The following is a 17,153-nucleotide window of genomic DNA, read 5'->3' on the forward strand; positions in this document are numbered from 1 at the left end:
TGTCCACCCTGGCCATTAGAGCTATTAATTTTCAAACCCACATGGCTAGATTTGTCCTAGATTCCTAGTCTAGGGCTAGTGCTCTAATGTCTGATGTGCCAGATTCTCCTGCCAAGTCTCAGCTAACTGCCCTGCTATCTACTGCCTGTCAGGTGACCAGGCATTCTGTCAAGTGCTGTTATCCTGCTGTCTAAGCATCCTCTAAGTCTGCAGCATTTGGCTGTGTCCTGAAAAGGTATTCCTGGCTGAGACACCAGCCTCTACCTTTGGATCCACAGGCCAAGTTACTTTATGCAGCACTGGATAATAATGCCCTTTTTGGCACCGCTTCAGCTGAGCTACTTAAATCCCTCCAAGAAAAGGACAAAGAGCTGCAAAATTTGAAACATTTGCTCATCTCGCCCCTTCCTAGATACCACAGGAGCGACCCACAAAAGACCAGCTTTGTAAGGAGGCAGTCCTCCCACTCCACTGCAGCCCATTCTAAGGTATGGAGACACCCTATGAAGCAAACCACTCCTAGACCCTCCACCATCTCAACCCCTACATTCTTTTGGATACAGTCTGACCCAGACAGAGCTCCTCCACTGTGACTCAAATACCTTGCCCAGATCCACCCACCCCCGTGTCTAAACCCTTTCCTTACCTTACTGGCAGAAAATCACTTCAGAGATTTGGGTTCTTTTTGTCATACAAAACGGTTACTTTGACTTGGTGGGCATCCCCCCCCCCTTCCAGTGGACCCCTGCAACCTCCATAAAGTCAGCTTCACCTTTTTCCTCCCAATTCTGGATCAACTCCTATCTCAGGGCACAGTAGAACATGTCTCTTGGTGTCAGACAGCCAACTGATTTTATTCCAGAATGTTTCTAGCCCCAAGAAAGGATGGTCCTTAGAGACCAATTCTGGATTTGTCCCTCCTCAATCAATGTCTCAAGGTGCCTACCTTCAAGATGCTCACCTTCCAACATCTCTTACCTCTTATCCCTCACCTAGCCTTTATGGCATCCCTGGATCTGAAGGATCCTTGTCTTCATATCCCCATTCATTCTTTTTACATTGTCTTTTATTAATAACATACTGTTGAACCTCTACAATGACAATAGGTATTTAAATTTGTACCTTACCAACGCAGTATTTTTTATCTCTGAATTTGAGTTTTTTACTAAGTTTATTTGTCAGCAATAGTGTATTGCACTTTTAAAGATAATTTTTTTGACTGCCATGTGGACCAGTTACTCTGGTTATTTTGAACTTGTAGTTTATACTATATTTTACACATAGATATATTTTAACTGGTATATCAGTCAATATTGGCACTTTTTTAGTGATTCCTATTGGATAATTAGGATTTTTGTGCATTTAAATAGGGTGTTTGAAGGTGATGTTTTTATCTCATAGTCTGTAGTGGTGTGGACGGAAATGCAGTGTTGTTTGTAAAAGCTTTAATATTTTTATTCAGCTTCCTACTTCATTAAACTATTTCCAGTGTGATTTGAGTCGTTCCTGATCCGGTTCTTCCATGGTGTGCTGTTTTGTTCGATATCCCCATTCACCCCACCTACAGGAAATTCCTACATTTCTCAGTGGGTTCTTTACATCTTCAGTTTTCTACATTGCTGTTTGGGGTCTCTACAGCTCCAAGAGTATTCCCAAAGTGTTTAGCCCCAGTTATTTCCCATTGCGGAATGCAGGGCATACAAATCTACCCCTACCTAGACAACTTGCTAATCCTGCACCAGGAGTCTCATTCCCTATCCCATCACTTACACATGGTGTGCAGGATCTTGGAGGACCTAGGCTTCACAGTGTTTCAACAAAAATCCCAAATGACACCAAGTCAAGACCTTGTCTACTTGGGGTGCAGGATAAGGACGGACATGATGTCAGCCTTTATCCCCTGCCAGAAGTTGGAAACCCTCACCCATTGCTTCCAATCTTTCCTTCCTCTTCCAGCCATCTCAGCCAGGGAATTTGAGGGTCCTGGGCCCCATGGCCTCCTTGATTCCCATGCTTCCCTTTGCCAGGCTGCATATGAGGAAATTCCAGTGGGTCTTAAGGAATTTGTGGAACCAGCACACCCATCCTCTGGATGTTACACTTCCTCTTCTCTCATGCTTGAAAAAGGAACTGTTATAGTGGATTTCATACACCACCTGCAATCAGGAGGGTACCCCTGCAGATCTCTCCTCCTACACAACACCTCTACACAGATGCTTCAGATCTGGGTTGGGAGCCATTCTGGACAGCAACAACAGCCAGAACAAAGTTTAGGGGGAGTGGTCCACCCAGAGAAAAAGAGACCACATCAATATAAAGGAACTGAGGGCCCCTCTCTTGGCACTGCAGGCCTTCCAACAGATTCTGCTGCCAGGCACCTTGAAGATATTCACAGACAATGTGACTGTTCTGTGGTATGTCAACAAGCGGAGGGGGATAAGGTCTTATCCACTCTGCACCTTGGTAATTCAGATTTGGTCCCTAGCGGTGAAACTTCACATACACCTGCAAGCTGTATGCATTCCCTCAGCCGAGAATGCGATGGCAAACACCTTCAGCAGAACCATAACACCCTCTCATGAATGGATGCTGTACAGGGAGGTGTTTTTGGATCTTCTTCACAGGTGGGGTACTCCACAGGCAGATCTGTTTGCCTCCTCCCAGAACAGACAGCTGCCTCTTGTTTTGCACAAGAACTCTGCATCCACAAGCTTGGAAGGTGGAAGCCTTCTCTTTTTCATGGGCAGGGATTTTTTTTATCCCCCCCCCCCCCTTTACATTGATTCAAAAAGTCCTTTTGAAGATTTAGAGGGACAAGCCAAAATTCTTGCTGGTGACCCCATTTGGCCAAGACAGCATTGGTTTCCCCTACCATTTCTATTAGCCAAAGGCAATCACCACAGGTTACCTCACCGATTCGACCTACTCGCAGAAGACAGGGGATCCCTCATCCCACCCTCAAATGCTCAACCTAAAACTGACTTTATGGGTGAAAGAATTTTGATCCCCTTTAGTGACCTGTATTTGGAGGATGCACTCAGTGTCCTGCAGGAGGCCAGGAAACCTAGTACCAGGAGAAATTACTTATCTAAATGGAAAAGATTCTCCAGGTGGTGTCTCAAGAATACAGGACCCATTACTTGCTCCAATACCTATGGTCCCCTTCTTATTTGTGTGAGCTGCTACATTCAGGACTGACGTACTCTTCTGTAAAAGTGCATTTGTCAGCCATCTCCGCCTGTCTCCCTTTACTACCCCCTTTGGCATCCAGACTAGAAGTAAAACTCTTCTTAAAAGGGGTACTCCATATCAGACCTCCTTGTAACCATATTCCTCCATCCTGGGACCTTAATTTTGTGCTGGAAAACCCCTTTACCTCCCTTTTAACTTGCCCATTTAGCATCTTTTAAGTTATGTACTTGGCAAACAAGTTTTGCTGGTGGCCCTTACTTCTGCCAGGAGGGTCTCTGAAATCCAAGCCCTTATGTTCAGTCCTCCATACCTTATCTTCCATATAGATAGGGTCTCCCTCAGGATCAATCCTTCCCTCATGCCTAAGGTGGTTAATGAGTTCTCCTTGAATCAGACCATTAATCTACCTGTTTTTTTCCCCTCAGCCTCAGAACTCCTCAGAAAGGAATTTACATTCCCTGGATGCTCATAGACAACTGAGGTATTATCTGGGCAAGACCAAGTCCATTAAAGTCTGACAAGCTTTTTGTCTCCTTTCACCCTAGAAAGGATGTAGGCAAGGCTGTGTCAAAACAGACAATTGCCTCTTGGATTTCTAAGGCTGTCTCATTTTGCTATTCTTTTCATGGAAAAAAATTGAACTCCAATGTGAAAGGCCATTCTACTAGAGCATCTGCCTCTTCGGCAGCTTTTTTCCATTCCATTGTAGAAGCAGCCACTTGGTCTTCTGTACATACTTTTGCCAAACATTACAAGTTAGACTTGATTTCTAGAGCCAGGGCTGAGTTTGCTAGGTCAGTTGTGCAGGGTCGCATCAACTCCGTCTTCCAACCTACCTCCCAGGCTCCTACCTGAAGCTTTGGTACTCTCCCTACTGTTATGAATACTGCAACATGAGAATAGAAAGATGTAGAATAGTTGTGTAAGAACTTACCATAACCGTAGATGTCCTTCTCTTCCATGTTGCAGTATTCAAGGCTCCCTCCTATCCCTTTTTTTTTTTTTTTTTTTTGTATTCCTAAAAAGAGTATTAGAGCTGTAGTATAGCGCTATAGCTTGAATACTTCCTTGACTGGTGGTATGTGTGGGTCTGGAAAGCTTCTTTTTTTCTAGCCTCCCAGGGGGTACTGCTGTATGTGGTAGTCTGTTCTGAGTTGCGTACATCAGACATCAGCTTATGGCTCTGACATGCAGTGTCGCACGTACCCCTTATCCAAAGACTTTGGTATACTGGCCGGATGTCCAGCGCTGTAGGCAGCGACCTCCCTACTGTTATGAATACTGCAACATGGAAGCGAAGGATATCTATGGTTATGGTAAGTTCTTACACAACTATTCTTTCTCAAGGCAAGAGGAAATGCACTATGAAATTGTACCAGGTTGCATTGTAAAGGAATCTGTAATGGGCAGTAGATATCGCACAAACAGAACTTTCAAGTCTGCAGCAGAGCTGCCCCTTCAGATAAGAGAATTAGAAACCTGGACAGGATAGTTTTCCCATCTGCACTGGCATTTCTGCTAACTCTTCCTCCCTTCTCACCACTGCACAAAATTCCATGTCTGATGGGCTGAATAATCAACCAATCACTTCCTTCCTATCCCAAACAGGGAAATTAACAGAAGTAGTGCTACTGAAATAAAGTGATGATGGTGCTGGAAAGTGGCTGTTTAGGTTACTAGGGTAGACCTTTAGAAATAGCTGTTTAAATTGCTGTCCACCACTGAAACCCGGGGTATTAGCATCCCTATGAAAGTTTGTACAAGTGGCAAAAAGACTGGTCCAAAGTCATGACAATCCTGAACAGGTGGCAGTCCTGGCATAATTCCAGCAGGATTTTTACAGTGTAGTTCTAGTCATAACCAGAGTCGATAGCCATATTAGTTTTTTTTTCCTCCTCAGTCTGACATACATAATAGCTCCAAAACTACCAAAAAATGTCATTATTTCTACTTTGACAGCTGCAGAATCATTATAATGGAAACACTGTGTTACGAAATGGACAGTAGTTACACAAATCATTTAATATGTAAGAAAGTATACACATATAATTGTCTCATGTTGAAGGATAACTACTGTTACAGCAACAAGATATATTAGAACTGCAGAGTTTCCCTGTAACTTCTGCTTGGTTAACTTTCAGTAAGCTAATAAGTCAGTTATGTTTTGTTAACAAGCCCCTTGAATGGAAAACATAAATGTGACTGCTGACGATTTTTTAAATTTTATCTGTATGTATTTATTCATTTTGGGTGGCTACTGATTTTGATGACTAAAACCTGAAAATAAATTGGTTACGTGCAACAGTGGCCTTGAGTATTCTAACATCTATCAAGGAGGAGAATATGTTTACATTTTACAGTGCTTTGTGCTACTAGATGTCTGTATTTCATGTAGAAATCTTTTTCTCTTGCCAGACGTTTGACTGTACCTGTCCTGAAGTTGATTGTTTTAGAGTATTTTTATTTCTTTTATATCAGATGTGTCATTCCGTAAAATTCCACTTCACACCCTTTTGGTAAACACAGTTCCAAGAGTCACACAGCTTCATTATTTTTCCATGTAATTAATTTATATTGTGCAGCTGTCTTAAGTACAGTTGACTTAGCTGTATTTTTATCATGGCTACTTTGGGTTTTAGCCACTATAGTATAATAAAAGATAGGGTGTTGTGTTCCCAATATATGAAAAGTATGTGTTTGAATTTACTGTTAAACAGAACAGTAATTCTGTATTTATTTGTGCCATCTCCTTAGACAAAAAAAAAAGCTGCAACTCTACTACACTTTTTTCAAAGTGCACCATTAGCCTTGGACATAAGATGCCACAAATAGATGAAATTTGTTGGTAGTTGTACAAATACATGTCAAAAGTGTATGTTTTTCATCTATACACCAACCAGTTTGTGTGACCACTGCTGCCAACGGCATATTATTGTGTTCGGTATCAGTGAATGCATTGTCAGATATATGTAAATATACCTCTGTATAATGTTTGTAATTGTATTCTATCATTCCACTTTCTTCATGTCTTTATAATTGTATAATGTGCATAATTTTTTCTTTTTTTTTTCCTGAGCCGAGACTGAAATTGGTCATTTTTTTATATCGGTGCTATTATGTACATCTTTCACTTTGTATTTGTTTTGTACAATATTTGATTACCTGTGGAGCTTTTCTCCCCAGGCCTCCACTGAAAATGGGTTTCTGACCCAGTGGACTTTCACGGTCAGCAGATGTCAATAAATAAATAAATATACCATTGTTAACAAATTTAAATAAGTAAAAATTGTTATTAAATCTACCTACCTTTAACTTTAGCAGTATGGGCCGCATACAGAGATATGGTGTCTGTATTTTGTTTGTTTCCATGCTGTTATAGTCAGTTTCTTAAACTAGTCAAACAAATCACAAATACTAAGTTTACCTAATTTCTGTCATGTTTACTGTAACATAAGACCAGCTGCAGACATTTGGCACTGACTGATTCTCCTTAACTAATCTGGGCAACTAAGTATGGTTCTCAAGATGATGCATAGGAATGTTAGTATCTGCAACAAGCTTGTACTCTCCCACACAGTTGGATATGTTTTTGTAAGTATGCTGTTCTTCAAGTCACTAAAACCTAGCTGAGACTCCATATAGGTGACAAAAGGTAAAGTGCAATGGATCATATGAAACATAAATGAGAGATCTGTCTCATACCTCTCAACTTTCCACTTTTTGGTCAGTTCCTCATAAACCTTGTGGTTTTCTGGCAAATCACTGAGGATTGAAGTCACTAAATAATGGCATTTGTTTGAGTTTCAGACTTCATATCCTTCAGAGTATGCATGCTAATACAAATCCTGCTCTAGCAACGTTTTAAATTTCTAAGAGCAATATTTAAAAATTGTCCCTATTTTTGGGCCTTTGCCCCCCCCCCCCTTCCATTATTTTAGGATCTGCCCAGATTTCTTGCACCAAGAGGTCGAGAGGTATGGATGCTTTTATCAGATCAGCTAAGTGGTTGACTTCCCTTACAGGTACCAAACTCCATGCACAGACAAAAGTTGCCCTCCTTTCAATAAACACTGATGCTTTGAAGTATGTCACCCATTGGTTGTGTGCATTTTCCTATGAGTTTTTAAAGGAATACCTGAAAAATGTCCTTTCTTCACTCATTACTAATACCAAAGGTGAAAACATCATCACAGAAGACATTGGCATTGATTAGACACTTGCTACTAACGAGTATTGTTATCCATTCGTACAACTATTTGGACATGTAGTGGCCAATGCAAGCTAAACAACAGTTGATAAAATATCCAATAAAGGAGGCACCTTGGATTAGATCCTGTCATCCTCCCCCAACATCACTACTACTGCAAAAGTCATACCTGATGACATTAGCAACCATCTGCATATTTTTCCCTACTTGGTTACAAGGTCCCCAAAAAAGTAACTCTTTAGCTCCTGCATCAAGTGGATAATTTAACCACCCCCAGTTTTATCCAGTAAAATGTCATAAATGCTAAAAGCAGGTGCTGGATGTTGGGGTCTTGTGGTTAATGCCCCTTTTCGTCATTGCACAGAAGGTAAGAAAAGTACTGTACTGGTAAACTGAGGTGGTCATTCACAATTAAAAAAAAAAAGGGAATGAAGAAAGTCCTCCAGTTATAGAGGGTTCAGACTCTTCACCCCCTCCACAGAAAGCCTCTGCAATGCTTCTAGAAAATAGATCATGTTTGCTAATTGAGCCTATAATTCAGAAAGAGCAGTGTGGATTCCATCCCGACCATGGAACAGTGGATAAACTCTTTGCAGTTGCACAGATATTGGAGAGGTTATGACAGTTTGCTAGTCCTGTCTACTTGTGTTTTATGGATCAGGAAAAGACTTTTAGCGGAAATGTCTTGGGGGGGAGGGGCATGTTACAGCAGTATGGTACTCCATGGCCTGGATTACATCCCATTCAGTCCTTGTATCTGTTAAAGAGAATGGTCTATAGTCATCAGTTTTAAGTTTGATGTAGTCATGGTGGGTGTAGGTCTCTACCAAGGATGTGCCCTTTCTTTCCCTTCTGTTCATGATTTTCTTGTACAGGAAAAATTCTTTTTTTTTTTTTTTTTTTTTTTTTTTTTTGCTTTAGCAAGGTTCAGAAATCAAGTTTTACTGTGTGGAGAGTAAAGGTCTAGAGGTATTAAGGTTCACCACACATTGACAAGCAGGCCTCTCAACTGTGACGCCCCAGAATGTGCCCAGTAATCAGAGCCTCAATTCTCACCACTGGCAACAGTGGGGATTGTACACATTGGGAGGATAAGTACACAGTAAAGTGCAATTTCCCTTAAGAACATGCAGAAATCACAGTCAGTCTGAGGCTGGTTTCTCCCTCTTTCTCCAGATCCCCAATAAAACTCCCCACTGGCACAGCTGTAGGGTTGAGATCTAAGCTTAGTGACCAAACCAAGATCTCCAGTACCCTTTCTGTTCAACCAGTGCTTCGTGTCCCTGGCCAAGTAGCTGACACGCACACTGTTTAAAATTTGATTTATATACAAAACACACACACCTGAGGAAGGCTGACACAGGTTTACTAGCTATGCCCCCTTCAGCCCAGACTATAAAGGTAGTTCCAACTGCCACCAGTCAAGTCTTATCAGCTACTTTAAGGCCCTTAACAAAGGGTGTCCAATCTTACTGTTAATCCAAATGGTAGTCTGATCAAGAACAAGGCTATTTAGGAGTGACCTGTACAGTGTCACCAAATAAATATGCAAGTACTTTAAGAGCTTAAATATCTCTAAACAGATCAGCCATGATTAAAAGGTTTAAATATATTTAATAATAAATAGTAAAAGAGCAAGACAATACTCATTAATTAATCAGTTACATCAGAGTTCGTAAATACTGGAAATATTTAAAACATTGCAAGACAGACTCAAATAAAAAAAAACATCTAAGCTATACTTTAGTATATTCCTGTCTGAGTCTAAAAGAGTTGCTATGCCCTAAAAACTTACAGCAATGCAAGTGCAGAAGGTGATGAGTGGATGCTGTTGTCAGGTGAAAAGATATATACAAAATGCCCAGTCTCTCTCTCAGAGAGTTCTTAAATTAATAATCAAATATTACTGCTGGATTAGCTTGGATGACATCACTTTTTGACACCTGACTTTCAGTTCCCAAGCTAAACCCCATTGTCAGAAACTAACCAAATTTAGCATTTCTCTGTGAAAAATACATAGCATTCAGATGTTTGCAACAGCTAGGAGACATAAAACAACAAAATACAAAACAATACAGAAGGTACCCTAGTTCTAGACATCCTGTCTCCTTGCTGCATTGAAACTAACTTTTATGATGCTATAATAAAACAATTTAATTTCAACTATTTTATCTGAATGTTTTTCACGTTAACCTCCTGCATTGCAGTTTCCATTAACATATACATCTAAACAGTCACAGTAGTGTAGGTACATTCCTGTTCTATTCCAACAGAGCACGGTGTGGTTATATTTTAGCTCAGTACTTTACACAGACTTCTGTATAAATCATATCAATATTCACAAATGACATAGAATTATTTACAAAATTCCCGATAGCTGGGCTGGCAATGTGACAAAAGCCATAAACAGAAGTGGGGCAAAAGTCCAAAATGGGGACAATTTTTAAATACAACTCTTACAAACTTAAAAGTTGATAGAATAATAGGTTTTGCATTTGCATGAATTTTCTGAAGGGTATGAAGTCTGAAACTCAAATGTCTGTCTTATTTTCTAACTTTAATCTTTAATGATATGCCACTAATTTGCAAGAAAACCACATTTTTATGAAAAATGGACCAAAATATGAGGCCAAAATCTAGACATTCTGCGAAAATCTGTACAGTTAAGAGGTATATATTTCCTCCTAGAAGAAGGAAGAGTTATGTGCTATTTGGTATTCAGATTTTATGTCAATTAGATGTGCAGATTCTAAGTTGAATGTTCCTGTTATTCCACTGTCTTTGTTCCTGCTTTCAATGTATGCAGAGTGAAAATTATGACAAGGCAGTTACTTCAAAAAAGCCCATTAGCTTTCTTTGCTGACTTGTCAAAATAGTAGTTGATAATTGATAATTGGACTGCAACAGTGAGTTAGATTGCTCAACAGAATGGGGAGAAACTCTATGCCACGATAAAAAAAAAAAAAAAAAAAAATCTATTCTGTAGGATAGGATCCCCTACACTTAAGATCAAAAGAATAAATAGGTACAGAATAATTGGAACAGTAGAACAGGGTTTATGTTTTCAAAAATCCTAGTCTAGGTTGTTGCTTGGTGCTTTCCAGCATTATACATTTTAAAAACAGTAGCTCAAAACTAGTAACTTGTGTCCTTGGGCATAAAAAATGCAGAAGAGCAATTCATGTACTTGTTTTTGCTTAAAGTTAGGCAAATATTGCTCAGGCAGCAGTGTACAATTTCAAAGCAGAAGTAAGCCACAGGGAATTCTGCAATTAAGCCAGCATGATGTAAAGCAAATAACTGCCACGGTGTCTTTTGCAAAGAAGTCAACAGAGTTATGCTTGCATTCTGAGAGCTGGGTAGCCAGAATGTATTTTGTGAAACTTATGTTTCTACGTTTGTTTGCTTCAGTGTAGTTTTTAAAGGCCTGTATTGTCATCATGCTGTTGTAAGAGCCAGTGTGTTGGTTCATATGCCTTTGTGTTGTCCTGTTTGTTGTGCAGTTACTATGTATTCCTGAAATCATGTGACCAAGTGAGTGATGGACAGTCTAAGTGTATACCTCATCCAGTTACTGCATCTTAGGGGCGGCAGGATAATAAGTTTTGTGAGATCAGAGCTGACCCATCAAAAAATGCTTGTGTTGGGGAGGGGTCTTTATTTGTGGGGCAGGCCTCAACCTTTGCCTATCCCTTATCCTTGGATCCATACATGTCTTAAAAATATCAACATCATTGGCTGTCATATTTTATTTTCTCATAATGTCAATAGTGCAAGTTTGTGTATGAAATTAAAATATTAAATTTTAGCTGATGTTTCATCTTGCTTTGTCATTAACTTTATTTTTTCTGATGTTTGTGTTGGTCTTTAATTTTTTTTTTTTTTTTTTTGCGTTTTTCTTCTTCCAGCACTAGCTTAATTTGTCTGTATTTTTGTGCTGATGATATTTGTAGCATAATAGTGGCATTTTGCTTTCAGACACCGATTAAAGAAAAAGCTTTTCTCGAGTTTGGTATTAGTCAGATAGTTTTCAGTATTCTCATCTGATGTCAAAGGTAGTAAAAACCTGCTGTCATTACATGTCTTTTTTGCTGAGATGTACACGGTTTATGTATTTTATGTCTGAAGTACTCATTTATTGCTGTTATGAAAAATAGGCTTTCTGTAAATCAGCAACGTGTACCATCCTGTACTTAACCCGAAAATCTGGAACGTGTTAGAATACCATTTTAGACTTGGCCTCATAACTTGAAGATTTGTTAGAATTGTAACTTTGGCTGTTATCTAGTACTTATTTTAATAAATTCAGTATTGTGCTTTAGGTGCCATTTTACTTTCATCCTTTAATTTTCTATAAAAATATGGGCTTTTAATCAAGTAAGGTAAAACAATAAATGACAGAAAAAGCACTGTATCCCTCCTTTCCCCATGAAATCCTGTACAGGTGTGTTTTCCTCTATTGCTCTAACACCTGCAGAGCCTACTTCCAGGTACAACTTCTATCACATGCATTTAATGGTTATTACTTCATTCTGACGACTGTATAACACCCATTCAGCTGGAAGTAATTTATAGGGCTAATATAAGGAGAAAAGCCCCTGGACAGTAAAACCTTTGTAGTTGTAGATGTATCAAAATGCATGTTTATTAAATATACAGTAAGTTGCAGTAACTGGGTGAGGTGTTCAGAAATGCATAGTAATCATGTAACCTTCCTCACTACTTTAAATAATAAATCAAACCTTTCAGCAGTAGCATCTATATGCAAGAGTAACAAGTACTTGTCTTTTAGACTTTTAATAGCAGTGACCTTATCCACACTTTTAATTTGCAGCTGTCCAGTCCTGCACCAATTAAAAGAAAAACTTCTAAGGATCTGTTAAAAAATCTTGTTCATCTTTTGAAGGTGATCACTGTGTATACACTTAATACTTAAATAGGTAAAAACTGAGGCTTTCTTAAAAGTCTCGAGTTTGCATACTCACAAGGACATGTCCCTTTTGACTTATGTAGTCCCCATGATGGTTTTATCTTCCATACTTTAAGGAGATTCCATAATTGTTTTCTTCCTAGTCACCTAGTTCAGATCTCCTTCTAATCGGCATCATTTAGAAACTTCTTTTGATAGATGTCCAAGAGTGGTGGTTCCTTTTAACGGCAGCTGTGACCAAGTGTTCATGATGCACAACTAGCTTATGTACTATTATTACATGAAGTCATAGCACAGTGCTAGTAAGTGTTGGTGCTGCCAGAGTTTTAGCCATTGGTTTGCAAGGTTTGGCTTGGTGGTGCATTGTAGGGACTAGCTGAAGGGCTCATCTTGATGCGTTTAGCCTGTGGTGTGTCATTGTATACTGAACTCAATTTTTTTTTTCTAATGTATAATTTTAACATTTTATGTAGATTCCCCAGGTTGTTTCTGTTCAGTAGCACAATAATCGTACTGTGTGACTTGGCACCCTGTCACAGTAAGAAGGGTCAGCTTCCTGTAGTGACAGGTGTGAAAGCAAGGTGATCTCACAGTGACTGTTAAGGATACCTTACATTTAGCTGTTCCACTTAAGTATTTAAGAAGATGCAGTTTGTACATTGGGGAGGGAGGCTTACGTTGTCCCTTTTCCCAACGGTTTGTCTTCTGCGTATCAGACTTTAAGCTTTGCCCCCCTAGTAACTTCTCAGGAACTGTTATCATGGAAGGTTTTTCTACATATATGCATTTGTGCCTATCTTTACTGGGGCGCTTGTGTTAGAGCAGGTAATTACGTAGTATCAAGCAAGAGGTGCATCAGGTGCAACTGCTCATCTCAGGGTCGTTAATATGCTGCCTGAGGTGCAGTTACATAACTTTCATGCAGCGCTTGGATGAGTGATTATGTCAGAACCACAAAAGCCTCTGGTACGCCCGTCATGTTATTGGTGCCTACCTGTAGAGTTTGTACATTTCTGCAATGTAGTGCTTAAAACTGTATTTTGCTTTATGTGAAACTGTGATACTTACTGCATAAAACATCTCGAGTATTATATTACAAAAACTAACACATTGATTTTTTTAATGTATTTTAGTATGGGTCTGCATGACTCTACCTTTTTTTCCATCACCAGCCATCAGCTGAGTGTAATCAACCTCATATAGCCCTGGGGGGGCTGTTATTATTATTTTTCTTTCACTTTGTCTTTGCTGCCTATTATTAGCACCAGAGAGTTGGCTCATTAGTCTTCCATCACCAGGTGATGGTCGACCCAAATGGAACATGATTCAAGCAGCCACCAGAGGAGTTTGGTGCATTTTTTTTGCTGAAATATCCGTCATCTTGACAATGAAGGACGTTCTCACCTCCACAAGAAATTATTCCTTTCCCAGACCCAAAAGTGTAGGACGTGATTTCTCTATCACTACAGGGAAATAGCATATTCCCTGTGTGCCTCTGCGTGCATGCAACCCTCTTCTCCTCCCCTGGAAGAGCTAAGCCTTCTGTTCCAGAAGCAGAGCAGGTTTCTACATTTCTGTAAGGCAAGCACCATCTCAGCTGTAGTGCTCTTTGCGCAAGTTACAAATGATTTTGCAGCAGTGGCTGTAGTGATGACCATATTAAAGTTGCATAAGAATACTCACTTTAAGCGTATGCTGCGGTAGCGTTGTCGCCTCACAGTAAGACTCTGTCCGGTTCGATTCTTAGCTAGAGCGTCTTCTGTGTGGAGACGTGCGTGAATGGGCGTACCTTCGTTGAAGGTTGTGCGTCAGGGCTGGTAACTCGGCATGTAAAAATCAACTACCAATCATTAGCGGACTGGAGTTCCGCTGTGGTGACCCCTAACCGGGAAAAGCAGAAAGACGCTAAAGCAAACTTTAAGCGTAGGTATTCAAGTAGTGGTATCACTGCTGCAGCATAGGCTTCATCTCTCCACTCCACTGTCCAACCTTTCTTGTTTTAGGAAGGATTTCATTTCTTATCTTGGAAGCACCATTTTCTTAACTCATTTTCCTCTCAGTGGGGAGAACAGCTTTTCAACGTACTTTGAGGGCTCAATAAACACACCTGTTGATAGCCACAGTGGTCACCCCTCAAAATAAATAAATACTGATGGTATTGGTACCTCTCCCATTCATGTCATGCATTCTGCTGGTATCTTCAGTATGGGCGAGGCTGGCACTACATGAGAGATGCCCAGAAGCTCTAGAAGTCAGGCCAAATGGTCTAAAATACTAACATTTCTACACATCTGTATGTAATACAGTAGTGGTGGCCCTGCTATTTGAACATATCTGGTTACAGTGAATATGCTCAAACAATTAAACTAACTTCCTTGCAATGCCATATCTAGTTACTGTGTAACTAACTGCTTGGGTTAAGTTTCTCTTAAGAGACAAATCCATCTTAAAAATTAATTTTTTATTAATACTTTTCAGCTGGATTTCTGAAGATAAGTATTGCCTGTACTAATTAATAGTGCCTTTACCTGTCTGCTCTCTTTAATATATCACTTAACCACAGTAAGCCATGAGGACTGGAAGCCAAGTAGGATCATATGTAGGCTGGCTAAATAAGATTACTGGTGTTGTATTTTACTAAATGCCTACCTGCTGGTGCATGCAAAATAGGTGGCAGACATCAGGGGCAGCAGGATAATAAGTTGCTGTTAGTAAGTGCATATGTACCCCCTGTGTGACGGTTCCAAGTTTGCTTTGCCACCCCCACATAACATGCAGTTTATTTGGCTATCTCATTAGCATTTAAAAATCTGTATACCCAGTAACTTAAATGTTTTATGATTGTTGCAGGATATGCCTTCATTAGTACAAGGTAAGCAATGTTCATTTCTGCCTGTGGATGTGTTTGTGACCATCTGGTGAAAAACCTGTTTTACTGAAGAATGCATAAGTGCAGATACTTCATGAAGACAACATGCATTGCCTAACACAGAATTAGAAAAAAGCAAGCCAGCAACCAGTGGACCGTTGATAAATAAGTAGTTTAATAATAAACTACTTATTTATCAACGGTCCACTGGTTGCTGGCTTGCTTTTTTCTACTTTTGATACTCTATTAGCCATGCAACTCCTTACGTGCAGGGGTATTTTTTGGATCTAACACAGAATTGTCACATTATTGATTAGATATCACAGAATCTGGAAAATACATAACTGAGAAGTAACATCTGTGTTATTTTTGTAACAGTTGTTGTGGGGAAGAGTGTTCTCTGTAACTTGTGCTGTTTTCAGTCTGTGGGGCTAGGAGAGGGCAACATGAAAGGGGGAGTGTTAAGAGAGTAGACACTTTCAGTTTTCTAAAGCTTGAGCCTTCACAGTTCTGTGGTTTGCTTCATATTAGTTTTTTTCACCTCCTTAGGATGAAGCAATGGTTGTGCATACTGCTACTTACTTTTGTGTCCCATTCTTTTCCAGGAATAACACCAATGCTACAACTTATACGAGCTATCATGAAGGACCCAGAAGATCACACCATTTGCTATTTGCTATTCGCTAACCAGGTACAGTGGCAGTCAAGTTGTCTTTGTTAGAATGGATAAGAATTGATGAAGTTTTGCCAGCCCTGCGTTGTGCAAGATAGTTCTTTGGGTGATGTGTTAAATCGAGGTCCCATCTGCTTGAGTTTGTGGTAGCTCAGGAGGATGTAAAAGATCCCACAGCACCTATTGAAAAAAGTAGGGGAAGTTCTCTGATGCCCTGGCCAAATTTTGCATAGTAGTATAAATACCACCTCTGGCCTCTCCTGAAAAGAAAGCAGTAGCCTAGTGGGACGAATCTCTTCAACAAAGGACGGATGGCTAGAAGGATAGAGGTATAGCTAGATAGGTAGAAATGGCTGCACACCTGACTACTAAACAACAGTTGATGGATCAGCCAGTTATTGTTAAAGGAAAATAAAGTATCAAATGATCATTCAACACTTGCATTTCGCTATGACAGTTGATATATGTACACACACACGCACACACACATATATATATATATATATATGTGTGTGTGTGTGTGTGTGTGTGTGTGTGTACACAAACATACATACACACATATATATATATATATATATATATATATATATATAAAAACCTCCAAAAAATAATTCCAGCACAAACAGGAGACACGAGCAGCTAGAAGTGAACTTGTTTATTGAATGTTACACATCCCCCAAACCGGTTTCGCTCCAAAGAGCGTCATCAGTGAGTGCAGAATCAACATGTTGCATCCATTTATATAGCCAAATTGCACCATGCCCCCTAGTGGTATATCACATAAACACATACATATAATAAAACATGATGCATATATATGTATATGTGTGTGCATGTATGTGTATATGTATATATATATATATATATATATATATATATATATATATATATATGGGTTATCTTCATTTGATCGACAGACCATTTGACTGAAACCCATTTGATCGACAGACCATTTGACTGACAACCAGTAATTCAGTGCACTTCAAGACAAATAACAGGGATTAGTCCCCCTCCCCAATGTCGTGCGACCCTGGAGTTGGTGTATAATATAGTAGGGGGGGCGAAGCCCCCCACCTAGTTTCCGTCAAAAGAAGAAAATAACACAAGAACAGATTTTGAACGAATATAGGTGGGGGGGCTTTGCCCCCCCCCCACACCCCCCTATATACCAACTCCAGGATGAAGTCTCAGTGAGTGAGATGAAAGTTCTCTAAATTTGTATGTCTTGTCTTTCTTTGTATATTAAAGTGATTTAGTATACGCTTAGTGTCACTTATTTTTT

General features: G+C 39.7%; 1 protein-coding gene across 1 annotated transcript in view; it reads left to right on the forward strand.

Annotated features, from left to right (window-relative positions):
- LOC122816467 (NADH-cytochrome b5 reductase 3-like) overlaps positions 1 to 17,153 on the forward strand; it is a gene marked incomplete in the record, with an annotated part of 769,684 nt that overhangs the window by 571,242 nt on the left and 181,289 nt on the right. Inside the window, 1 exon segment of the mRNA XM_044089280.1 lies at positions 15,804 to 15,889. Coding sequence (XP_043945215.1) covers positions 15,804 to 15,889 — 86 coding nt within the window.

Source organism: Protopterus annectens, chromosome 12.part0, assembly GCF_019279795.1.
Source record: "Protopterus annectens isolate FY-2018-M chromosome 12.part0, PAN1.0, whole genome shotgun sequence".
Classification (NCBI taxonomy): domain Eukaryota; kingdom Metazoa; phylum Chordata; order Ceratodontiformes; family Protopteridae; genus Protopterus; species Protopterus annectens.